The sequence below is a fragment of the Patiria miniata genome, unplaced genomic scaffold (genome assembly GCF_015706575.1).
Source record: "Patiria miniata isolate m_02_andy unplaced genomic scaffold, ASM1570657v1 HiC_scaffold_5, whole genome shotgun sequence".
NCBI classification, from domain to species: Eukaryota; Metazoa; Echinodermata; class Asteroidea; order Valvatida; family Asterinidae; genus Patiria; species Patiria miniata.
This window is the reverse complement of record NW_024037072.1, coordinates 27534843-27561686: the sequence shown is the minus strand read 5'-3', so window position 1 is coordinate 27561686 and position 26844 is coordinate 27534843. Positions and strand designations below refer to the sequence as shown.

General features: G+C 39.5%; 1 protein-coding gene across 5 annotated transcripts in view; it reads left to right on the top strand.

The window, feature by feature from the left end:
- The window catches only part of LOC119740510 (insulin-like receptor), a 75710-nt gene that overhangs the window by 27058 nt on the left and 21808 nt on the right, over positions 1-26844 (top strand). For all 5 annotated transcript variants that reach the window (XM_038215845.1, XM_038215846.1, XM_038215844.1 and 2 more), the window contains 3 exons: positions 21562-21627; positions 22267-22315; positions 25384-25565. In XM_038215845.1, coding sequence (XP_038071773.1) covers positions 21562-21627; positions 22267-22315; positions 25384-25565 — 297 coding nt within the window. The remainder of the gene's footprint in view (positions 1-21561; positions 21628-22266; positions 22316-25383; positions 25566-26844) is intronic.

Sequence of the window (26844 nt, the reverse complement as noted above, 5' to 3'; positions counted from 1 at the left end):
TTTGCTCGCCGGTAAGTCATGATTAGGTTTGCTTAACCATAAAATCTAATTCTACTTGCCCAAAGGTGTTAGGTATGCATGCTTCGGGCAGATATTGATCGGAAGTGTAGGTGTCCAAGTTCCTGAGCCATGCACTGAGACTACATTACCTGCCAGCCATTTTAGTAAACGGTCTGCAGCAGTGGACCCATCATTAACATGCTTCAAGTTGATATCTTCAAAGTTTAAGCACTTTTACCGGCACAAATTGAGTTTTTCATTCTGATTTTTGGGGGTAGTTTTATTGAAATTCCGGTATTGAAAGGGGGAAACTATTAAAGATGAGGTTACTTTGTTTCTTTTTTTACAGGGTGGTGCAAAAAGAAGGAAACCCACTTTTGACAGGAATTTTAACCAACTCACTTAACGTACACATTTGGACTGTTTTCTTTTTATAATATATGAAGTATAGCTTGTCACCCATAATGTGTATGAAAGAATTTTTTTTAAATCGCAAGAATAATGTTATTATGCTAATTTGAATACAAACCGCCAAAATCACTGTTGTCCACGTGTAAGTCTTGTGTAGTGTTTTTTATGTATTCAAATCAAGCTCCGGAGCTCAGTCAAGCGGATGGAATAAAGCTGTCCATGGACAAACAGGTAAATTGGCACATGAAAAGGTAAAACTACATGTACCATATCTCATAGACAAAATATTTGCAATCATTTTTTCGTCAGTTATATTTAAAGGTCAATATTTTAATGCCATTTAATTGAATTTTTGAAGTATGCTCAACAAGTAGATGAAAATTGCTGTCAAAAGCAATTTTCATCAGTTTTAGAATTGGAGAGGTAGAAATTACTTAATTTTTTTATTCTTGGATATTTATCCCTTAAACAGCCACGAAACTTTTCAAAGGGTGATTGTATTATTATTCTGTGTGTTTTATGGCCTCTAACAGACTTACCGGTAGTTCCAGCAAATCAAAAGGCTTCCTTATTAAAAAAGTATACATTCACAAATTGTGCGATTTACAGGACTGACTCAAAATCCCAGGTACATGTATTATTCTGTAAGGCGGTAGTCGCGGTAAATTTTGTCATACAGATCCAAGCCAGAGGGAAAAATAAGGTCAAAAAAATGAAGAGAGGGCCAGGAGTCGCGGCATATAAACAGCAATTAATCATGCCAAGGGAAGATGGATTTTCATCTGGGCAAGGTTTGCTGTTGGAAGAGATACGTGGTCCCTTTGACGTCAGAAGATTTGTTGACAAATACATGTAGATTGCTTTCGGTGACACGTTACTCATTAGAACAGTTGTGTTCATGACAAACATGGGCTTGTATTGTACGTTTTAGTCTAATCCTTGACCAGTGGGGTCAACCGCCTTGAGTACAAGTGAAATCTTAACTAGATGCCAAGGTTGGGTTGGAGGGAAGATAGATACATCATAAGCGTATTGTGTTACACTGCTTCATTTGCTGGATGGGAGGGTGCAGCGATAGCAAAATCAATCATTAGGGTATGAATCATTAACGGCTGCGGGCATTGTACTTGAAATCTAGCAGCTAGGGCATAAATATTTATGAAAATCCCATGTTCTAATTTTTGTTCTGAGAAAGGGAAATGTGCCTTTGGGTTACTGCGCAGTGTGGATTTCAGGGAATTCAAAATAAAAGATTCCTAGTTTTAAAAAGAAAAGCCAGGGGTTCGTGCTAACTTCATGCATTCTTCAGGAGACTTCCGGAGAACTGCTACAAATTGATTGAACTTGCAATATGAAACTGACAGGAAGGACGATAGATCTCTCTACGTCGTTACGTTTGGATACCTAAATCCAAAAAGTTCTTCATGACACCACTTGAGAATTTCATTTCCGTAAACCTCTAATGAAAAGAACTGCATTGTGGTTATTAGATTATGAATGTTCAAAAAGTCATATAATTGCTACATTTAACTATGGTTATTATTTTGGGATTTTCTTTTAAGTGGCTTACGAGAAGTATATTGACAGGTTTATGTGTGTTAAGAAATAAACTATTGCAGTACAAAACATAAACATCTTGACCATATTGCTAGTGAGGAGCAAGTGTTTTAACTTCCTGAACTTAAGATTTATGGATGCATTTGTAGCCCAAGGCTTGGGTTAATGAGTAAAACGTGCACAAGTGCAGCATCCTGCGAGTCCTACGTACATGTACGTAGGTGACTCGGCGGTGAGATCAGTTCTCATCATGTTTTTATTTAAGAATCATGTATGATGGAGCTGCTCCCCGAAGCGATCTCGACACACTCCATTAACTTTTTACGTAGGCTGGCACAGGTCTATTTGTAAGCCGTTCATAATTTATTTTCTGAATCAATGATGCATTATGACATTATCTATTCATGAAGGTTTTAAAGAATTGGCTGTACTTGTTGTTGAGATCCACAGGTTTAAAACAAATTTGTTTGTCTTTCACTACATGCACCGGTACATCTCATATTTTATTCCTGTCTAAACGTGGGTAATGTTTTGTGTTTCCCAAATTTGACTTGACAATGAAAATTGTGGAAGGAGAAACGATCTCCTCTGCTCCACCCTTTATTGGGGGAGCCCCTCCCCCAATAAAAGTTGCCGCTTTATAAACCCTAACGGAACTAAACCCATCAAACCCTAATGGCATGTTTTGTTGGAATCTGTCAGGATAGGTACAGTACCCCTAAACTGACAGTCTTTTACTTTGGGTTTGCACACCTCCAGAATCAAAGTCAGAAATATGTGTGTGCAGTTTCCCATATGGTGTTGGAAATTGCCAGGATGGGTGTGGTTCCTAGTAAATCATGCTAGGGAGTCATAATTTGTTATACTGTACTATCTGGATTTGTAATGAATTTTTTTTGTACTGACGCTGTAACCCAATTTGAATGTTGTGGTCACATTAACATGTGAATTTTTCTTTTATAAATACTAAAGCATCTGCATCTCTAATACAATGTATCTTGTTATGTATTAGAGGTAGAGTAGATCGTTTGCAGCTATCCAAAAAGTAACTGACAAAATTATTGTTGAAAAGCTTACGTGGTTTAAAGAAAGTAATGGCAAATGACTCCCTGTGAAATTGTTCTTTCTGGCTTGCCGTAATTTTAAAGAAACAATAAAACAAAGGCCATTTCCAAAGATGCGTCAAGTGGCGCATTTTTGGAAATTTCTGTTAGTAGTTGGTTTGTTATGGGACAAATTCGTGAATGGGTGCACACAAGCGTTGACATGACACACATGCGCACATGGTTGCTATTATTCGTCGGTTCAGTGCGTGACATGACGTAGCTGCAATCGGCTGAATGAGAACATGTCCCGCATACTGATTTCGGGCACATTTCAAAACATAACTGGGCAACTTTTGATTTGAAATCGAGATCCTAGAATAGGCCTAACCCGGAATATGCAGCATTCACTGATTGAAATTTTATAGTTTTTAAACACCCTTCTTTAGATATTGAGCACTTTTGTTGCTTCAAACGAAAAAAAATGCACAAATGACAAACGATCTACCCTACCTTTAACATTCTTTCTCGCGTCACTTTAGTAACTTAATAGTTTCATTCCTCGGCAGCACATCTGCCCAGGTGTCTAGACATCCGATTCAATGTAAATTGCACAAGATTGAATGGTCAGTTTAAAGAGTTTCCTGATGCATGAGAAGCCAAAACAAACATTTGACAGTTTCAAACCACCATTGCACACCACAGTGGCGCTCTAATTTCAGAGAAATGCTTGAGGGTTACAATGTTTTAAACTAAAAGGTTTGTTCTGTCTCTTCTGATCTTGTCACATTCTTCAATCTGTCCATGTTTTACTGTGGATGTTAATTCACAGCCATTCTACCTCAGACCAGTTGTTCTAGACAAAGTTTGGTTCAGCGAGGCTAATAAATGCATCAAATGTCAAGTTATCAGCAGGACACACTTTTTAAAAACTGTCTTCAATGATTGTTTTCTTCCAAATGCAAGTGCTCTCTTCACACCGAGCAAGGTTTTTCTCCATTAAATTGATAGGCTCGTCTCCAGGACAAATTACCAATGTACGGTACCTACGGGCCTTTAAGAATTGGTGAAAGAAGTTTCCCATCATCTTTATTCATTATATGGCGCCATCCGTTAAAGACCATCTGGTGTTTAGGCCTGGTGAAGCAATGGTTTTCAGCGAAATCTTTGGTAACTACCGGTAGTGAACTGTTTGTGCTACCGGTATGAAGTATCAATTCTATACTTCCGCATCAGGTTCTTTTGCCTGATTTCATTGGGGTTATTTGCATGTAAATGAACTTCCATTTTAGAAGGATTTCCCTTCTAAATTGATTTTCACAGAAAAAGCTAATATTGTACCCCGATCTGTGACATACTTTTAAGTGATCAGTTACTTTGTATGTAAATCTGTTGGATTTATCCACCTACTAGTCTCGCTCTGCCTTGTCTCAACTAATCAGCGTGTCATAATAACTTTCGTAACCTAGGAGTATTGCTCCATCAGCTAAGAAATGGAAAGGATTAGTTGAGACGTATATGTTTGCATCATGATGCCTAATGAGTAATTGATGCAGGCAGTGGGAGGATGAAGCATTGTAGTGTTACAATAGTTTGTTTTTCCATTCCTTTTGGGTGTGGCACACCAAAATAAGTTTTTTTAACTGGATTTGGAATTTTCTGGGGTATAAAATACATTCATCTTTTGAGGGATAGGCCTACATCTCGCCCCCCCAAAAAAAAATGAATACAATCTTGAATTTTGAACGAAGAGTTTTCCAATTCTGATTTCAAAAGTATCAACATACACGTATCTCAATCTCCGCATGGAGCAGAAAATGAACCTTTTTTTTTTTAGAAGTCAGCTTCTTCCATAAAATGGAATTTAGTCAGAGTGCAGACATGTAGCAACTTTAAGGTTGATTCCTGCCCTACAGGCAGAAAACCAGCTGTATTCAGGACGTGTCTGAGATTTCAGCCAATTTGCAGGAGAACCTTAGCAGGGACACAGTCCTGACAAAACAAGGATGTCTTATTTTTATGCAATTGAAAGTACACATTCAATGAAAGATCTGATCCAGTTAAGCAGTGTGGCCGCTGTCAAAGTAACGTAATCACAGTTTCAACAAAAGAAGGATTTTATTGTGGTAAATGACTGTGAAATAGGTAAGTCTGTGTATGAAAATGGAATGGGATAAGATCTCCATGAGATACCGGTACATGTTATAAAGAGGTTTTAAATCTGGTGAATGTAATACAGAGAAAACAACTTAGACACTCCTCATAACCTGTCGTTTTCGGGGCTTAAATTCTCATCAGTATTTATCGGGACAGTAATTTAAGAGTGATTCGAATGTCTGCACTGATTCTGAACCGGAAGGCATGGAGTGGTTAATGTAACGCAGTGAGCGAGGAAACGTAAAAGGGTCAGGACTTAAGAATGAATGTCAGGTCTTGTCGTGCAAGGTGCTTCAAGTGTTTGACGTGTGAGCCTGAAGCGTTTCTGTTTCTCGGGAAATGGGACACTGTGCTAAGATGAGCCTCTGGCAATCTGTTCTCTGTCCTAACAATGCCACACTAGTACTTGACGTAAGAGTTGATCTATGGATCTATTTTGTGGAATAACTTTCATCATTAGACGTTGTAGGCTACTGCCCGTTTGACGCAACAACTGTTCACTTCTTCCGAGTTATGTGGCTGGTGCAGGGGTAATTTGGCGCCGGTGCAGTGATGCCGCAGTTACGCTCCTCTTACTCAGTGCTGAAAGTGACACTTACCCTTTTGACAGCAAATCCGTAGCAGACCACAAGGACTGATTTTGACATCACCTCATGCATGGAAAGAGTTAAGAAGCACTCACACTCCAGGCACCTTCCCTTCCAACATGAATCCGCAGAAAAGAGACTATTGTGAAGGAAAAGTTTCCTCCATGGAGTCCACCCCTGTCTAGAAATCTTCACATCCTAGAGTAGAGGTTGTATTAACTTGAAACACAACCCCACAGGCTGTCACCCCACCCTAAGGCATCCCTGCCACCTGGAGCTACGGCTGGCTTCGTCTCAATCGACTATAGGTTGGAGTTGGCAGATGCAAAGTCTTAAAGTAGAAGTGGGGATACAACAATGATAGCAAAGACCTTTGTGACTGTAGAGAGGCCCCTTAGAATCCCGGTACATACCGTTATTTCGTTTTACCGTTTTGTATTTCCTCTAAAACAAAAAACAGTAAACGAACCGTTGACCGTTTTATCGTTTTACAAATTTGTAAAACGGTCAAACGGTATTAAGATAAATACAGTTTTTCCGTTTGATCATTTTAGTAAAATTCATTACAGCATAACAATCAATGATTTTGTTTTACAGTTTTACACAAATAACTTAAAAAAAACCCAGCAAAATTCAGTATTGAATACAGACTGTTTTTTTTATATTTCAGTGTCTTAGTTAACTTAACAGTCCGTGGTGCATTTTTGTGGCGGTGGGCAAGGGGGTGGAGCTAGGGGGACCGTGCACGAGGAAGTGTTACTGCGTGGTTATTGGCATAATTAATGCGTGGTGTGATTCTTGGCGTGACCTGACTGCCCCACCTATTGCGATTCAGTTGAATGGTGGGGTTTAAAGACGCTAGCCAGCAAAAATGGCGCTGGAAAATTTGAAGGAGGACATTTCACAATGGATACAGGATGGTAAGACGTATGAAGAAGTTGCAGATATGTTAAAGGAGTGGAGTTCGGCGCGGGTCTTCAATAGCCAATATTCGCTAATTCCGTCATGAGAACAACATAAACTTAATGTAAGGAGGGCAATTTCCCCGGCAGTAACTCGATCCCAAGGACACATTAACATTCCAAGGTGCATTGCTTAATTAATCCAAAAATGGTCGACAAGACTATTGATCGTTTTGTCATTGTCATGTTTTTGTAAAACGGCACTCTAAAAATAAAGCAACTAACCGTTTATCGCTTTTTACAATAAAAAGCAACAACAAAAAGGTAATTTGTGTGTGTGTGTGTGTGTGTGTGTGATTTAACACCGTTTGACCGTTTTACAAAACTGTAAAACAACAAAACGGTCAATTGTTCGTTTACTTTTTTGTTTTGAGGAAATCCAAAACGGTAAAACGAAATAACGGTATGTACCTAGATTCTTTAGACAGGCCCCTACGACAATGGAATATCTCCTTATCCATACCCTTTACTGACAGAGCCCTGCAAGCAAGAGGATCTAGAAACCTACAGTCAGAGCCTGCATGTGCTTTGAGACAGGGTAGAGGGGGGGGGGGGCTGACCACACCAACCCTTCCGTTTGATTAATATCAATTATAACATGTTACTAAAACACACTATTGCTTAAATAATGTCATACAATTCAGCAAGTCACTGTTCATTGATTAACTTAAGGCCTTTGGTCTGTTAGTGTGTTGACTTTAACTCCTCAGCCATATCCACTCTCTCTCAAAAACAAAAATACTGGACTTGAAACATGGAGGCTTCACCTCAGGATGTGATCATTAGACAGGCCGGTTCAAATTACTCAGGTTAGGGTCGGCAGTAATAACACACATTGTCTACAACCTTATGGTTGTGAAGGCTTTGCGTCATGCGTTGATAAGCAAAGTAATAAGTTATAGGCCTAACGGTAGAAGAAATCCTTAACTTCATGTCAGTGAAAAAAAATCATCCTTAATGATGCAGAAACGTTAATACTGATCACTGGTAAAGCTGACCTAAAGGTCATGGAAAAATCGTTTGAAAAGTTCCTCAAATCTATTTACTTATCTCAATTTCTAGGAATCCTTACAAGTTGTTATTTCACAAGTACCGGTAGTTGAAAACTAATATCATTTAAGTATATTCTGGGATTCCAGAAAAACCTGTGTCATGCGCTCTGTATCATGTTGCACGATATGTGCCCGGCTGTTGTTATATTACAAAACACTGCATTTGAATTGACCAATTAAAGCATTAGTCCTGATTTGGGAATGAAATGATGTCACGATTTAGTAAAGTCTCTGATTGGCTGGCGCGCGGCTTGCATATTTGCATGTTTAGACATGGTATCAGACGTTATACAGGAGACTTGGCTCCGTGGATAACTGGTGATACTCAGAGTATCATAAGGCTGGTCTATGGGAAGTTGCTTTGTAGCTACTTCCACAAATGCATGTGTATAGATGTGGGCAGGATTATAATGGTAAAAACAGTTATTCATTTAAACACAACTTTTCACCGGCTAACTGGTTGCAATGAGTTGCCATTCAACACTCCGGACTCATTGAGTTGTAGTGGTAGCTGGACTGCTGGAGTAGATCATTGCATCTACATGTATCTAAAAAATGACCAAATTATCATTTAAAAGCTTACATGTTTTAAAGATAATAATGGCACTAAACTCCCTGTGATATTCCTTCTGGCATGCTGTCAGTTTAAAGAAAACAAGGAAAGAAGGTACATTTGTAATTTCCAATGATGAGTCAAGTGGCACATTTTAAAAAAATTTCCTTTAGTAGTTGGTTTGTAATTGGGCGAATCTGTGAATGGGTGCGCAGAAGCGTTGATAGGGCGCACACGCGTGCGGTTACTACTACTGATCAATTCAGTGCTTGACATTGCGTGGCTGCAATCGGCTGAATGAGAACGTGTCCCAGACACTGAATTTGGGTGCAATTCAAAACAGGTTTCAGCAACCTTTGAATTGAAATCAAGATCCTAGAATAATGTTTTCTTGGAATACAACATTCACGGAGCTAAAACGTCATCAGGTTATTTGTTAAGAACCCATATATATAGATTTTGAGCACTTTTGTTGCTTCAAACGAAACAAATCCATGCTCACATGTCCGCGCTCACCTATTGCAAGCCGTAAGAAAGTAACTCAGATGCGGTGGCCCACTCATCAAATGTAATACTATCCAAGCTGACAGATATAGTATTGCAAATTTAGGGAATTGAACTTTTATCATTAACCCTGAGAGCAAAATTAATTTGCTGATGATTTTCGTCAACGTAGTACATGTACATGATGTATGTAAGGCTTGTGATTTATCCAAATATGCCAGATTGCAGCTGTATGTGTAAGTCAGAGTATGAGATCTCGTCACAACCGGCATGATAAGTTCCACAGCTGTATTAACGTTCACTGGAACGCAGTGATCAGTTAGATGTCTCATCAATACACCGATCAATTCAGCCCCGCCCAGTGGTATTTTGACCAATTGCATCTGTGATTACTGTCCAACATGCGTGCACAAAAGTCCGACATTGTGTGCACCCGTGAATGACGTTCGCAGCTTGAACATTCAGTGAGGCACTGGAGAGGCGTATGTGTTGTTGCCCACAAACATAATGGGCGGGGCCTAATGGATGGGTTTATTGAACACAAGGTCAAACAGATACAGTGGAACATTGCTGTAGACCTTTATCATGCTGCCACCATTTCAGTCATGTTACTTGTATCCAATAACAGTACTTGAATGATAATGGTTTTGAGCAAAAAGGAACCAGACTATTTTTCCTTCCAGCCTTGCTTTGGTTGCGTTGATTTGAATGGGAAAAATCAAGATGGCTGCAACATGATAACGGTCTATACCGAGCAACGCTATGCCGAACATTTGGCTATATACCGAACATCTTGCTTGGCTCCCGATATTTGTGTACAAAACGTACCGAACATTGTTGTTGAAAAATAGTTGTTGAAAAACAGGAGAGTAACATGTGGCTATTATTTCCCCAAGGAATAAAAGGGAAAAAGTCACCCATTTCTATAGGTAGTAAGCTAAAAAGCTGTGTATTACATAATTCAATTGTCGGCACATGTTCCAAGTCCTCTTTCAGTAACTACCCGGTACTAGGGTGTGCAGGATGATGTCCTGGAGGGACTGCTAAAAGTGTGTACTGGAGCACCAGCAGCTTAACATCACTATACATGTACTGAAAGATCGCTATTACAAACAATTTCTGTGGATCCCGTAATGTTCCTTATACTTTTTATAGCGGCGTTCCACTGTAGTGAGTTTCAGTCTTGTTAATGGGTGATTGTGTCCTTGGGCAAGACAACTTGCTCCAACAATTATGGAGTAAGGCCAATCAAACAAGGCCAATTTTGCGCGACAATGTCATGCCTTTTTTTTTTTATAAATACGCACACAAAAATGAGAGATAAGATGCACGACTTATAGTCACATGAACACGCTTATAAATGGAAAGGTACCTACTTTGAAGGAAGCGCAACATTGTCACGCGTCAATGACGTCGCGTATGTGTAAATTGGCCTTAAGACTGGCGTGGACAGCAATCGATCAGCAGTCCATGATATTCATGAATATTTTACACGCCGCTGATGGACATAATGGAAACAGTTACAATCTAGTGTTTGTCGGTATGCTATGGTAATTTTTCACAGGCCACTGGCACTTAGTGGGTTTAACTGTCGTAGGTATTTACTATTGGTTTGTAAGAGATGGTTTGATGATTATTATTATGCTGATAATATGGAGTATCAAGAATTATGGTTATATAATTTACCATATTATTTACCATATAGAAAAACATCATAATGTACATGTACAGAAGGAAGCCATGATGGAGAAAGTTCTTGATGAAAGTTTCTTTTTGTCACAAATCAACCACAAGTTGACCTATAAAAAAAAAGCGATCTTCCTTACAGTTTCCATGGAATGGAAATTTCTGCTTCCTCAAGAAACATCTCCTGCTTAAATAGCTGGAACATGAAAAACGTCAACTGCTCATTGCAAAGGTGATACCGCCATAACCCAAGGGAGACAGGGCTTAATCCGACATGAAGACTTGCGGCATCTCCCATTACACCTGTTATGTCTGGTGCCAAAGCTGAAAAGCTTATGTGCTGATTGGCCAGAGGGTTTTTTTTCTTTTAGCTTGCCAGTGTGGCACAGGATGTTGTTTTAGGGGGGAAAAAAGGATGCCCTTTGGATGAGGGAATGTTAGACATCCTTTTGAAATCCGACCAAACCTCTTCAACAGCCCTCAGAACGGCTCTCGTTTCAGTATATGCATCACCATCATGTCTCTTGTTACAAATGATAACGTTCTTGTCTTCTTTTACTTGCCTGGGGAGTGGAGGTGGAATCTGTAATCCATTTTAATAAGAAGATAAAATATTGGCTAAAAAAAGTACCAGGAATAATGTTTGTCATGTTGAACGGCTTCAACAATCAAGATGAACTTACAGACAGTATTTCAAAGGCACTGAAAACACTGCAGGGGTGAGATTGGTCTGGATTTTTTTGTGAGGATTTTTCCTGTTTTGGGGGATTTTTAAAGAATCCCTTTTGAAATCTGGAATCCCCCTTTTACATCTTGAATCCCTGAGGTTTTACCTTAAAGGTGTTATTACCAATGAAAGATACATGTTGAACAAAAGAATGGGTATTGTAAGGCGTGCCTTTATTCAAATACAAACATGTATGGAGGTTGGGGGGGGGGGCCTTGGTGACCCTCTGTGGATTTTTCATTTTCAAAAAAAAGAGACTTTAATTTTCCAAAATCTTCATTTTAACATATTTCACAATTTAAAAGAGATTGCTTCAGTGTTTTTTTATTCCCATAATTGCTCAAAAAGAATTTTGATGACATGTAAGTTTTGATTTTAATGTACTGGAAAGCATTCTTACAAATTCGAAATTCTTATTTCCTCCCCATAAAAGAGGAACAACAGAGTTTTGAGAGAGTAAAGAATTTGCCCCACTTTGGGAAAAGTTGATAAAATATCATGTACGCAGGTTCCCTTGAGCGGATACAGTAATGTTGATTGAAATATGACTCTTTGCACCAACCAGTAACGTGAAATAATGTGAAAGTTTGACGTTTTTCTGAAGCTAGTGAAAAAAGGGTAATCCCACCAAAAGCTGTGAATTTCTCGAGGGCATACTGTTGCACTTTTTTGTGTCATCTGGGGATCAAATAGACGTCATATCCCTAATATCTTCTTGCCTCCAGCGCGTCTTCCTGGGAAATGAGTTCTTCGAGTAACAAGGGACTATTTGCCAATTGTCAGCGCAGTTGACTGGTCCCTGTACTTCTGTGTGGTTTTCACAGTAATAGAAATTGTAGGTGTGGAGGATTTAAATCAATTGTAATGGTTGTATAGCATTTTCCATCGTATCAACAATCTAGTTAAAGCGCTTTTACAATTTAAGATTATAGTGCGGGGGTACGGTTTCTGCCAAAAGTACATATATTGTGTGGCAAAATATCATAGGTGAGGTTGTGATTTTTTATCGTAAGCAGGTGTGCGGCTAGGACCCATGGTGCGTCATTGATACGCACGTGAACGTCACAAACATGTGCACTGGCAACACGTATCTGGTTTGGCGTTCGAGTGGTTTTAGTGTTCCCACTTGTATACTGTCATAGTACAGATGTGAGAACTTTATCTCATTAAACATTTAGTATTTGGCATTTTAAAAAATGCTCATGAAAATGCATTCTAATATGAAATATTTTTTCCACGTACATGAACAGGCATGAAAAGCCTCCAGTACAAGTTGTTGTACCGGTACGCACCTTGCAATAGTATCTCCATTTGTAGTATCTTGTTTTTAGAGGGCACAATGTGAAATTGGAAAGGAGTGTAATTGGTGAAATAGTTAACAATTGTTGACTGGTGTGATGTGGGATATGACGTTTTGAACACCCTAGGGGCACATAGCACCCAAGGCGAAGCGTCATATATGCCATATCACACCAGTCAACAATTGTTTTGTTATACCTATATGTCTTGAATTTTTTGGATTTTGATGTAAAAGTCACAAAAACAAACAGCAGTAAACACAACGATCATGACAATCTAACGGCAACTCACATGCATGTTTTGCATTTTTGTGTATTGACGCAATCAAAGTCATTGTCTTGGAGAATCATGACAAATGGTTTCCGCCCTAATAGTTTGGTTATTCTCCATGGCGGTTGTGAAACACACCGTGGGCTTTAGCTGCTTATACATGTTGGTTGGTGGGTGGGTGGGTGGGTTGGTTGGTGGACATTTTATATATACTCGGCCCGTTCTATCCGGGTGATGTACTGTTTCCATGCCACGCTTGTATCACGGCTTTGCCAGTGAGTTTCTATGGAATACCTACAGTTTTGCACGCGCGTCTAATTTACATATTAGATCACGCCCCATTGCATTGCAAAATTCAGGGTTTGCGGAGCTACTGTGAGTTGTACCACTTGGTACTTGTTAATAAGGGGCTTCATTTGAGTTCAGTCTGTGGATTTCCTATGGCCATAATGCTAGTACTGTTGTCCTGACTTTCAGAGTTGCATGTAATGTACAAAGTCTATCTTTCTCTGGCTTTTACTATAAAAAAAAACGGACAAAACTGCCAGAAATGAGGTACCCTACGTGATTTTTCCTGTTTAGGCCTCAATTTGTTATGATAACATGAGCTTGCACAGATTACTTTCATCCCTTTTTTTCAACTGCCATCGTGCACATCATGCCGAGTGATTGATTTGCAGAAGAACTAGGCCGACACTCTATCCACGATCATTCGCTGAAAATTGTCAGCGATTGTTTCATGGCATTTGGGCATACTGCATCCAATGGATGCATTTTGGTGCGTGTTTAATTGAAGTACCACTAGTCTGTGAAATTTGATGTGCTTTGGCCGTTCAATTGTAGCGCTCTCTTCTGAGTTGTCAGATTGGGGAGCTAGTCCATTTGACACCGACTACCGTTTTTTCCTTTTCTTCTCCTGTATTGGAAGTGCGTCAAGAGCTTGTGACATTTACAAAGTAGACTGAGTGACGAATAAAATGAGGGCCAGTTTCACACTGACATTTCAGGAACCCCTTTCACTCAAGCAAAAATCCAACACAGCTTCTACGGGTGGAAAATCCAAAATCAAGAGCCGACCCATGTACATTGTTGTAACTGTGAATGTTACATCACGGACCATCGTGGTTACATGTACGCCTTGCCTACCCATGTGCGGTGGACCCCTGTTGATTTCAACCCAGGCAGGGAAGACAATAGTGTGAAAAGGCTTATAGGTTGTAGGCTTAAAGGCTCATGGGCGTCGCCGGGGGGGGGGGGCAAGCGCGGGGGGGGGGGGGGGCAAGCAAGGGGGGGGGGCAGCCCCCCTCCCACGAGCCAAAAAAGAAAAAAAAAAAAAGAAGAAATAAAAGGACAAAAACAGAAAAAGAAGGGCGAAATCACATTTTTGCTAATTTAATGGGTTGGGGGGACAAATATCCCTGCCCATCCTCCGAAAATGATCAATGAAAAAATAGGGATTTTGGGAGAGAAATGTGCTTTGCCCACTCTAGAAAAAATCCTGCCGACGCCAATGGTTAAAGTGCGTTTCAAACTGCGAGTAGGGGTGTATTTACGGGTAGTACGGGAACCGGGTACCCAATTAAAAAAATCACAGGTAAACCCAAATCCAAAATTCAAAACTTGGATGTTCCGTCCAGATTGTTCCTAATGATCTTCCCGATAACACTACCACATCAGTGCGTCAGTGCAGCAATTCATGTGTGTCCAGTGAGCTTATAGCTTTACATGTATGGTGAAAACTGCAACTTTCGCGAGCGTCATAAACATGACATTTGTTTTGTTTTGTTTTTCCATGTAGCCTGGTTTTCACTTTGAAAATTTCCCCAAAATGATATTCAAAACATTCGTTTTTCATTGTCTGAGAAATTGCTATAGGTAGTTTGTAAAGTTGGTTACGGGTACTTGATTCCTTAATCTGGAACCAGAACTTTCCTGACATCATGCAGCAGTCGGGTATTCGGGTACCCAGTTCCGACGCAAAGCCCTAGTTCAAAACAGTGTATGCTGAGGGTGACGTGGCATTTGATTCTCTACAGGAACATTTTGTCTAACCTAAAATAAGTGATCTTGCTTATAAGTTTCCATAGAATGGAATTTTCTGTTTTAGTCAAGAAACATCTCCTGCTTAAATAGCTGGAACATGAAAAACGTCGACTGCTCATTGCAAAGGTGATACCGCCATAACCCAAGGGAGACAGGGCTTAATCCGACATGAAGACTTGCGGCATCTCCTGTTACACCTGTTATGTCTGGTGCCAAAGCTGAATAGCTTATGTGCTGATTGGCCAGAGGGGTTTTTCTTTTTAGCTTGCCAGTGTGGCACATGATGTTGTTTTAGGGGGAAAAGGATGCCCTTTGGATGAGGGAATGTTAGACATCCTTTTGAAATCCGACCAAACCTCTTCAACAGCCCTCAGAATGGCTCTGGTTTCAGTATTTGCTCTTAAAGGCGCTGCATGAACAGATCTCGCACTGGAACCATATGCATGTACCTCCCATGAGATCTGTCGAATCTTTAATTTTAGATCGCGTCCATCCAATACATCGCTAGGACCATCTTCTTCTTTTTTCATATTTTGTAAGAGTGCGAGCCTCTCTTAATTTCTTCCTCTTTTCAATGCATTTCTCACCAGGGAACTGGTTTTGTACTTCCTTTGTTTGAGACGTGGTTCCCTGAGATTGCTTTCAAAAATGGATTTCTTAAAATGCACTGACTTAAATCTCTTGAGGTCAGTCACACCTTGATATGATTGAGGGTATACGTGTCATAAAATAGGGTCAACGTGGCTACGTGTTCAGGTAGTCATATGTTGGCCCATAAGGTCAAATTGAATGGAATTCTACAGTGAAAACAAATTCAATCAATAATGCTTGCAAAAACTCACATTTTTCCTTCACCTTTTTTTTTGTTATTTGGGGGAGGGAGTTGGGAGCCTTAATCTATTTTTAGGACCCAATCCTTAAGATTTTTGAGATAAATTTGGGTAAATTTAAAGGGAAGAAACTTCGTTTGAATCTTTCTAGGCTGTTCAGTGAAGAATGGAAACATTTTGATAAAGGAAAATATGACATTTTTGAGGGATCATATATTTACAACTGTTTTGAAAATAAACAAATTTGGCAAAGAGTAAGTCGTTTCTCAATTAATGTACACAAATAATTCACAAAATCCACAATCATGTTGTTAAAGAAACAACATTTAAAATTATAAAAATGATGCAGATTCCTTTGAAGAATCTTGTGACAGGCAAGCTTGCACAAATGTTCAGATCGATAAAGCAGTTTTCATTATTCATTTTCTTTTCCATGGTGTCACTACAAGTAGTTTCTACATCAGTAACAAAACGGACAAACTTAATTGTGGTTGGTGAAACTGGTTGAATCTGTCAAAGGGTATTCAAGTTAGGATCCGTTTCCAAATAGGAAGGTTTCATATTTATGAGGACTTATTGTGCTGACCCTTTCTCCATATTAACCCAAGGGCTTTTTGTTAAGCTTGGATGATGAGATGGATTTCCTTCGAAGTTGTCATAAATTCCAAAAATGAAAGCGGAGCTTCCGCACATTGCCAAGGGCTATGAGTCGGAAATCACTTCTCTCATTTCTTTTAAGGCTATTGTTCGGGAACCTGTCATGTGTTTTTTTTTTTTTGGGGGGGGGGGGTATTTAAAGCACTTCTGAAATAACAAGAGTTTCAAGTTACATGTACCACTGCCACCAGAATCGGGAAAAGTGACAAGCAGACAACCTAGAAAGATCTCGCGGGGCTTGTCAAAATGTAGAAAGTTAGCTGTTCATTTGTTCATTATTGATTAAAATGTGCATATCTGTTTGTGGCTGTCAATATTGCAAGTTGTAAGTTTGGGGAGATTTCTAAGAGAAAAATGGTATCTGTACAGTGCAATAAGCCTTCTTTTGGTTGTTGTGTTTAAATTCTTTTGCTAATTAGTTTCATTAGCTGTTTTTATTATGAAATGGTTTGCACTTGAGAAAATAAAATGGCAGTAGTATCCTCCATTGACAAGCTTGCTATTTTTTCCCCCAAATAACCCATCGGATAAATTACGTGCATGTCCATTTCTGAACTGAAAATATTGTTAGGAATAGTCAGTTTTCTGACTTACTGTCATAACGGACAGTATGGTGGAATCATTTGATGCTGAATCAAATCACCAATTTTGCCTTAATTGTTCTCTGTGGGATAATGTTTCTTATCAAGTATCACTTTAGCCATGCTTTATTGGTCATTTGAAAACAAAATACACAAGCACAAACATTACCCCAACAAGTTCTTGTCCTAATGTCTGGCTAAGGCTCAGTTGCCATAAGGCACACTACAAACTTCCAGGATTTTAGCCATAATTGATTATTCATAACTGGCAGATTCACCAGCCAGAAAACCAAACATAGCGATAACAGAACGTGCCTCGGAGCCTGTTGCTAGCCTCCGGCAGTAAGAGGGAGAAAAAAAAAAATCATCAGAATCAGATCTTCACTCATCAGCTTGTTGATCCAAATTCCAAGATCAGTATCATAAAGGGGCAGGAAGGAGAGTCGCCGCGGTCCTTTTCACGGGACATTGATGCCTCGGCGCACGTTGATCGCGATCGTTATGAGAAAGGCCAATAATTAACTCCAGTCTGGCCAAGCCTCGAGTCTTCGGCTGATAGTGGTTTTCCTGTTCAAGGAAACCGCTGTTTGTGAAAGAGAATCAGTGTGTTTCCACACTGGCTCGACTTTCAATTAGGCTGGATATTGCGATACGTGTTTTTCTCTAGTCTGTGTTTACCTCCCGAACTTTCTTTTGAGTGTTGTCTTGATGAGCGGCTCCTTTTGTGTTATATTCATCATTCATCATTTTCTTTTATCGGGCCAGTCTCATATGAGTCCAAAGATCTGAATATTAAACATGTACAGACTGTATTCAAGTGACAGAAAATTAATCGCACATTTTTGGCGTATCTGATGAGAATTGTTTTTCTGCGTTTTCTTTGCCTGTCTGCACTGGCAGCGTGCGCTGGCAGACTAATGACTTTTGAATGACTTCTCTGACAAACGTATGAGGCACAGCGTTGTAAAAGGTTCATAAAAGCTTTAAAGATAGTAATGACAAGTATCGGGCCAGGGCGATTATAAACACATTCCACACAGTCAATAAACGTGACTGATTGGTCGATTATCAGGGAGGGAATAAGCATCCATCTGGATGACTTGTGTGTGTACTTGGCCTATTTTTTAAGGGAAAAATCCTCATAATTGTCTGCTAGGTTACAACTAGATGACTTCTGTGTTTTGTTAGCCTTTTTAAAATGGGAATATCGGATCCCCATTATTCTCTGTCTTATACATTCATTATTGTATGCACCTTACTACTAAAATAGAAGCCCAAACCAAAAAAGTATGAATTGAAGGAATGACGAGAAGAAGAAATGAATAAATATTTTGAAATCATATTTGAAAAAATTTAAATGAATTATCCACACGACTCGACTGTTTGGGGTACTTAAAAGGGCTTTGAACGGCAGATTAACCAGACAGTTTAGTTTTTAGCGATAGAACTACATGCGAGTCTGCTGAACACCTTATTCAGTTTGGACAATATTGCACGGCCCTTTCATATTTGTCATTAATATTTCAGTTGGACCCTGGCAGTGTTATCCATTTTTGGCCGCCAAATTAGCCGCCAATTTGTTTTCAAATCCAGGTCAAAACCCCGCCAGAGTGTTCCAGTCCCGGTATACTTGTCCGACTTTTCGTTTTGATTCATTCACCTCCAGAGCAAAGTGATTGCCTTCGTGATTTATATAGGCCTATAGGCGAGTCGGCCAGATCATAAGGGACCGAAATTGGATGCGAAATCATGCACAGAATGTTTCTAAGACTTGAATTGAGCTCCTGTCGAGACATGTATAACAAACCACAAGTAAGTGAATTCACTGATGCTTTCAAAGAATTGATTCAGGGTTTAGAAATGAATGTTACGATGATAATAAATATATGACTGTAATTGGCGCCGTCTAGCCTAGGGGGGAAACAGCAGGGATTACAGGGTGTGAGTGCGTGTTTAACTGGATGCAAAAGGATTTTGTACTACATTGTACAAGAACATGCCATCGACAGTGATTGGCAAAAAGCAATGCATGCCCTTTTTGCAAAATGGTTCTGAAGGGCGACGCGTAGATGAGAAACTGAGATTTTAAAGTAACGTTTACTATGGCTCATTTCATCAGTCATTTTACACTAATTCCCAGGTAGTGTTGAATCAGTTTACCAAATTAGAAATTTTGCCTTCAATCTATGGCCACATTTTCTGAAAACTACTGTTTTTTGATAACTTCATTTATGTAAAACGGAATTTTATTGGTATTTGGCAGGCATGAGATTTTCAGACTTTTGTCTGAAATCAGACTTTTTGAATCTGAGAGAAAGACATTATTGGTATAGAAAGACATGCATCTTTCGAACCTTTCATCCAATTTTCAGACTTTTTTTTTAAATTGACAATCTCATCCGTGATTTGGTGAAGTGATTCTAAAAAGAATGTGCCTTTTAATAACAAGTGCAGGCCATTCCCTGATCTCCAAAGGAGGGGGGGGGAGGGTTTGTTTAAACCCCCGAACCCCCTCCCCGGTGTAAGGGCCCGTTGTGTATTATGTTCTGTAAGCCACTTCCATATTAAATTTTGTGCAACTAGAACCGATCACTCCAATCTTTTTAAGGGTAATAGCCGTCCGTGCCTTGCATGGACTTTATTTCAAAGATTCACAGAAAGTAAGAGGTTTTTTCCTTTGGAGAATAAAACCATGCACATACCCGGTATGGAGCCACCAGGATAACACACTGAGAGATTTGCAAGTGCCTCCAAGTGATTAGCTCACACAGTGAGAATAAACACGCAAATAAAGGTTCACATAGGTTTCATTAAATAGAAAGAATTATTAACTGAAGGCTTGATTCAACCTTCTATTGGTATGTGAAACTGGGACAAAGTCATTGTCAATGAGAATAATACAGCACTTGGTTCTTAGGAACGTGCACTTGATTAAGTGATGGATAATGTTGAAGCTAATGTTTTTGATGACATGCCTGCTTATTGCTTGCTGCGTACGTGCGGTTTGTGAACATTTACGTACATGTAGATCTATCGAGTACGTAATCCATAACGCGAGGAAGTGAGTATGTGCATTGTGGGACATATACCTGCACGTGCTGCACTTTTGTAACACCTGTTGGAAGACCTACAGATTGGATATTCGCAGACCTGAGTCTGTTCAGGATGCTGGAGAAGGTGCCAGAACAATTAAAAGGCGTTCCTTAGAAAAAGTCTTATTTGATTTCTTTGACCAAATTCTTGGGAACCGTATAATTACAGGCTTGTATTTTCTAAGAATCTGTTACTCATGAGCTTTCAATTAATACAGTGAGGACTTACGATGCAATTACATGAATCGTCTCATGTAACACCTCTGAAACTTGCTGTTGCTTGTTAACTTGTGCTACATAAAATTGCTTTTTACAGGTTTTCTCAATGCAGTAGTAACATGATTCATGAGCCTGAGAATAATTAACGAGTTTGTTTCGTCGTCGTCTTCTCATAGATAATATCTACTGCTTAAAGTCACATTAATGTGGCAAACATTGACTAATTTTGAAGATTATACATTTGAAACAATCTACCACGGCAAAAAATAAAACAAGGGGATTTCAGCTGTAAAAAGAAATGTTCAAAGCTGTCCTACTCTCTCTGCTAAAAGCTAGAGTGTAAAATTGCATCAGTGACTATCAGCAAACAGAAAAGACCCGTTTGCTGACGTCATAGTACGACTCTAGCACTCCCACAATAATCAAAGCTGCTTGGTCTGTATTGGCTTCCCACAGCATTAAATATACATGTACACGATGCTTGGATGATTCTTTTGTCATTGTATCATGGGTGTCAATCCTGGGGGGGGGGACAGGGGGCGATGCCTTCCCCCCCCCCACACTTTTTGAAGGATGGGGGACACAATATCAAATGTCCCTCCCAGATTTTTGAACTCGTGTCTCATTTACAGGGCCCTTTTATGTACTACAACATATCTTTTGCTAGAAAATATTGGTTAAAGAGGTCAGAAATTGCCTCAGATCGCACTACAGAGCATTTAGCATCCAAATTTTTTTTTCAGGGCCCTTAAGCGGGCCCCGAACCCTATGCCAAGGGCTTCGCGCTCACATCAGTTCTGATCAAGGCATGTCACCCCGTTCCACTTTTGAGAAGCGATTGACGTGCCTGCGTTGCATCCTCAAGCTTCCCAACAATTTATCAATTCTGCCAGGGAGAAGATATTTGTAATAACTGTGCATCTCTCCTCCTTTGTTAAATCTTCGAAACTAGATGCGCCGTCAGACAAAAGTCCTAAATTGTTTCAATTTCCGAGCCATTCATAAATCAAAATGTGTGAAATGCATGCACTATGCGCATCTAGAGGTATGGCACGAAACTGTCGTTTGATTGTAGAGCCATACCTTGACGTCATCAAAATGGGCTTGTAACAGATACTCTCGACGCCTTTTGTTTTCTTCTGGTTTTTAGCAGATTTTTTGTATTTTTGCTTTTTTTTATGAGTGAAACTTCCCTTATTTAGTTTTCCATGTTGTAGATTGTTTCAAATATATATAGTCTTCAAAATTAGAGTTTGCCACATTAATGTGACTGATCTTTAAGAGTTGTCAAGTTGATCAACTGATATCATTTCTTATTCTCATACATGTAGATGGCAACCAGAGGTTGTGATCATATGTGCAACTATTTCAACAGAACGTGGCTGACAGAAATATGTGTAAGTGTGTATTTGTATGACTTATTAAAAAGGGAATATACAACATTTGCTTTTGCTGTAATTTTCAGAAATGGATGGATTTGGGGGTTTGTATTTGATAGCAAATACATGTATTGTTAAACTGACTTATTTGAAGTTTTAGGCTTATAGATGCTGGAAAAACCAAGAATAGCAATCATGTTCTTGTAGTCTGGTTCCCTCACCCTACTTAAGATGAAACGGAGCAATTTATAGACGTCGGGGAATTGTAAGGTCAGGGAACCAGTCTAGCTGTCTTGTACCTGTTCACATGTGTGTAATGGATTACAAAGAAAATGCATAATAAATATATGACTTGAGCCCCCCCCCCCCCCCCCCCCCCCGGTTATTATTAAATTTTTTTGGGGGTATTTTTTTTTGGTCCCACAATTTGACCTTGATGATATGTATGTGGCCTATTTTCGAGTAGTTTATTAAAAGGGGGGCAAGTGGTGCCACCAACGTCAAAATAGCCCCCCCCCAAAAAAAAAAAAAAAATTGAAAATTTGAAAACAAAATTGTGAGCCCCCCCCAAAAAAAACACCAAATCCTGGGTGTGCCACTGCATCAGCCACATTCTGTAACTTGATTCTGATCAACTGTTTTTGTTTTGAACTACAGACGACAGCAGCCTGCCGAGCGTCATGTGACAACTTAACACAAGGGACAGGTAAAACAATAAAAAAAAATTAAAAAAGAAGAAAGAAAAATTTATAAATGTGTAAAATGTTAATTTTTGGGTGATTAACATTAAAATTTTTCAACTGCTTTTGTATTAAATATTCAAATTCCCACTTCTTCACAGGTATGGTAAACATATTTATCAGCCACTTAGGATCATTTGCAAATACCCGGAAAAGTACTGATTTTATGACAGAAAAGCTTTCTCACCGGGAAGATAGGACTAGTACACGTATCAAATATCCTATGAAATTGTTCCACCTGAGATAATATTGATTGGAAGAAAACTAAAATTGATGGTGGTTTCAAAATACGGTGCCTGTAGGCAGTGGCGGCGCCAGACTCTAAAAAATTGGTCGGTTTTTTTTGGGGGGGGGGGCAAGGAAATATTGTTTGGGAGCAGTCAAAATAAAATCTGACGATATCCAAAATCTAAGGGGAAAGTAAGGAAGAGCCCAATAACTAAATGACAACTAAAAGCCTGTGTACACCTGCACGTGCCCATTGTCAATTGGCTGGCAATAAGCCACTAGAGCAACTTAGAAGTGTAGTCCTTTTTATGAATGAGAAATGTATCAAATCGCAGAATGGTGTATAACAAATGTATAAAAAATGTACAGAAACGTTGGCTGCACACTTTCTACGACTGTATAAATGTATGTGTGGCGTGTTTTGTATATCAAAGTACTAATGTTTATAATGCTTTCATTGGCCAAAAAAGTGTCCACAGAAACGATGATTCACTCTCTCTCTTCAATTTGTTCCACTCAACTATCCTTTCAAAACAAGCCGCTTTTGAGTTACTCTTGTATAATTCGTGTGAGAACAAAATCGGGGTCCACTTTTGCCACCCCAAAAAGGAACGGTATTAAGACATTAGGTTGGTTTCCTTTGAACCAGATGTTTGAAATAGGATAAGTAAACAATCCAAAACATGACATTTTCGGGGATTCCAGGACCTAGTGCCCCTTTAACTGCGAGATCTATTAGTCATGGTGGCAAACAAATTATTTCATTGCTATTGTTTTCGTTTTACTATAAAAAAAAAAACAAATCTATGCTGAATAAATTCACCCAGTAGACAAAGTGCTTAAGAGAGAGGGTAATAAGAATGATGATGCCAATATTGGTTTGTCAACATTATAGATTTGTGTTTGTAATGCTGAACCACTACTGGCAAAAGTAGGCAAATGGGGCCAAGCACTAAATAGTTTATAGATTCTCTATGCAATGCAAATAACTTCACAATAAATAATGCATCATTGTACTGTCATCTGGTTCAATGCATACACATGCAAGACTGAATTGAATCTAACACCTGGGCAGCCAGAATGAGATGAGTTCAACACCTACGTGTAATTTGGCAATAGATCTATTTGCTTTCCAAAATTACATTACTGTCATTATTTCTTTTCTTTTTTTTTGGGGGGGGGGGGCAGCTCTTGAACATCATACAACTTGCAACTTACATAAGTTCTGGGTTTTTCCATACATATTCATCGCTTTGCATAAAGTATAGGAAATTTGATGAAAGCTTTTACGTTTTTTGGAGAGCAGTTGAAGTTTAAACTATTTGGCAGGAAGGTTATACTTCCCTAAAACATGGACATGTACATATAGTCACTGACACCACGAACTGACACCTGATGGTCCCTGAGTTTCTTTAGTAATGCGTAATTTTAGTTTTCACGAACTGACAAGCAAGTCTAGAGTCGTTCTTTTTGTTTTCACGAACTGAAACCCGTCTCAAATTATTGAATTTCTAATTAGCTAAGCATAAGTCGAGATTGCGTTTCACCAGTTAACAGGTTGTACAATAAATGACTTTATAGCCCCACAAGTGCATTGATGGAGTAAAATCATGTCAACATTTTCGAAAAGTTTTCTCTGGATTGTATTTCTGCCACAGTGCTTGCGTGTCAGTTCCTAAAAACCAAAATAATCATACATGTATGTGCAATTTCACGAAGTGCGCGCACACAGCGCGTGCGTGTCGGTTCGTGAAAACAGTGATGATAAGTTGCACATATATAAACCAATGCTCAACGGGCTATAAAAATTAAAAACAAAAATTTCTTCTAAGTGATTCCATATATGAATCTGCATATTTCAAACAAATATTGACTGTTTCAAGAGCAGGAAAACATAGGTGACCTATGTGAAAATATATAGGTTGCCCCGAGGTGATTCCTGGAACGTGCTATTTTGGAAATCTGAGGCACATCTGAAGATAAGAAAAATCAATATGCAACACATTAGGAGTCAAAGAGGGCAGCTTGTTTTACTTTGTCTGGAGTAGTAATCAGTTGATGTTTGTTGCTTTGTTGTCTGTCCTAGATTCTTGAAAAATATCAATGAGGTCCTTACGCACCGATTCAGTGAGAAATTCCGTGATGGCTTAACGCTTGCAGCTGTGTTTGTTTTTGTGATATCGGAAGGAACTTAGCATTGGGCTGTCTGTGTTTAAAATGCAAACCTCGCATTAATTCTTTTTTTTGTCATATATTTATGGATTTTCAGCCCTTCTCCCCCTCCCCATTTGTCCATGAGATATGTGTTTTGTTTTTGTTGTGTGCATTCAGACGAAATGTTCAAATGTTGTGTTTGTTTTATTTTTTTTGGGGGGGGGGGGGTGCTGACGAACCACACAGTCCCAGGTTAGGGATCAGGCCGGATTTATATGTTTTATTCTTCTTCTTTTTTTACACTACTTACATATATATGAACAGGATGTAAGTATTGAACAATTAAATATTCCTCAAACTTGAAAGTCTTTTTTGTTCAGTCTATAAGGTTATTTTAATCATTACAATGCTCCCAACTTCATTTTTAATTTTCATAACTTTGTGATGAAATGTCCAGTTGCAGTAAAACAAGCTGCCTTGTGAAGAGAACTCAAAATCTTTCCTCTTTCCTCAAAATCAACCAATAACGTATTTTGATCCATCCTCCAGCCTGGTGCAATCTGTCTTGCAAGAACATGTCATGATTGCCCTTTAGTCAATTTGCATCGATATTTAGTATCATTTTTCTCCTCTCTGCCTTTGTTTCATGAAGACGAAGGTTTGCCGATGGAGAAACCATTACTTGATGATGTAATGCTAGCCGACAATAACCTGGTGCTGAGATGGTGGCCGGCCCCTTGTATAAATGATTGTCACCGTCAGCGTCACGGCTTTGTGAGCGTTGTACGCTACAGTGACGGCTTGGAGGAGTGGAGTTATGCAATACAGACGGTTGTAAGTATTGTGATATAGACTCTGTGCACTAGTGCCCCCTCAACGGTTACAAATGGAGAGAGTTGGGGGAGACAATTGGAAGGGAATCTTGAATGAATTTCTGTATGCCTGGCGCTCATGCAAAACGATACCAGCTTGTGCTCATTCGGATTAAAATAAGTTGCGTGTATTTCCACTGATGCCGCTGATGTCAGAAACTGGTTCCAGATTAAGGGATCGGGTACCCGTTGCAAGTTTTACAAATTACGTATGGCCTTTTCACACTGGAGCCTCTCAATTCTGGTTGAACTCATCCCTGGGCGAACCCAGTGCCGCCCGGGGTTGAGTTTTTTATTTTTCAACCCCCTGTTCAACCTCGTGTCATTTCACACTTATTTCATGCAAACTAAACTACTTTCGCTCGGTTACTTCTATTTTCAACCCAGGAGAGTTTTAACCCAGGTTGAAAATCTCAACCCTGGTCTGGAGCAGGGTTGACTTCAACCAAGGGCAAAATCAATCTCAGGGTTGATGCAGGGTTGGAGCAGGGTTAAAAGTTTTCAAGTGTGAAACGCTGCATGCTTTGAACCCTGCCTCATAACCCCTCATCAACCAGTGAAAAGGCCTTTAGTAACTTCTCAGACAATAAAAAAGAAAGGTTTGAATGGCATTTGTGTGGAATTTTCAATATGAAAACCAGACTTCATGCATGGAAAACCAAAACAGATTTCATGTTTATGGGCATTTGAAAAATGCAAATCCTTTTAACCGGCACTGTACTAACTTGTATCTTGCAGCATTGATGCGCCAATGTAGTAGTGTTATTGTGGGCACTTTTATGAACAGTTTGAGCAACAGCTTCCGGAATATGAATTTTGGCGTTGGGTTTCTTTCACGGGTACCCGGGTACCTCACTTCAATAGGGTACCCGGTTCCTAAACTACCCGTAAATGCACACCACTAGTGCACATGGTGTGTCCCTCCCTCAGGGGGTCTTGACATTGGTCACAAAGCGCCCTCTACTGTTCATGCACAGAGCCTACAGGATCATGGAATCTGTGCCGCAACTGTGAATGGCACTGTATGATCATTCACAAGAGCTCCAAGGTGCCTGACAACTTGGGGCAAGTTCGCGCAAGATTTGTTAACCATAGTTCAACTAGTCGACGATGGTTGGATTTGGCACCAGCCTACTGGGCCTGGTCGCCAGGATCGCTGGTTATCAATAGCCTTGTTTCGTGACGTCCAGATGTCGAAATAAATGTAGCGCGAGTTATACTACCCACCGGTGTGCCTCGGA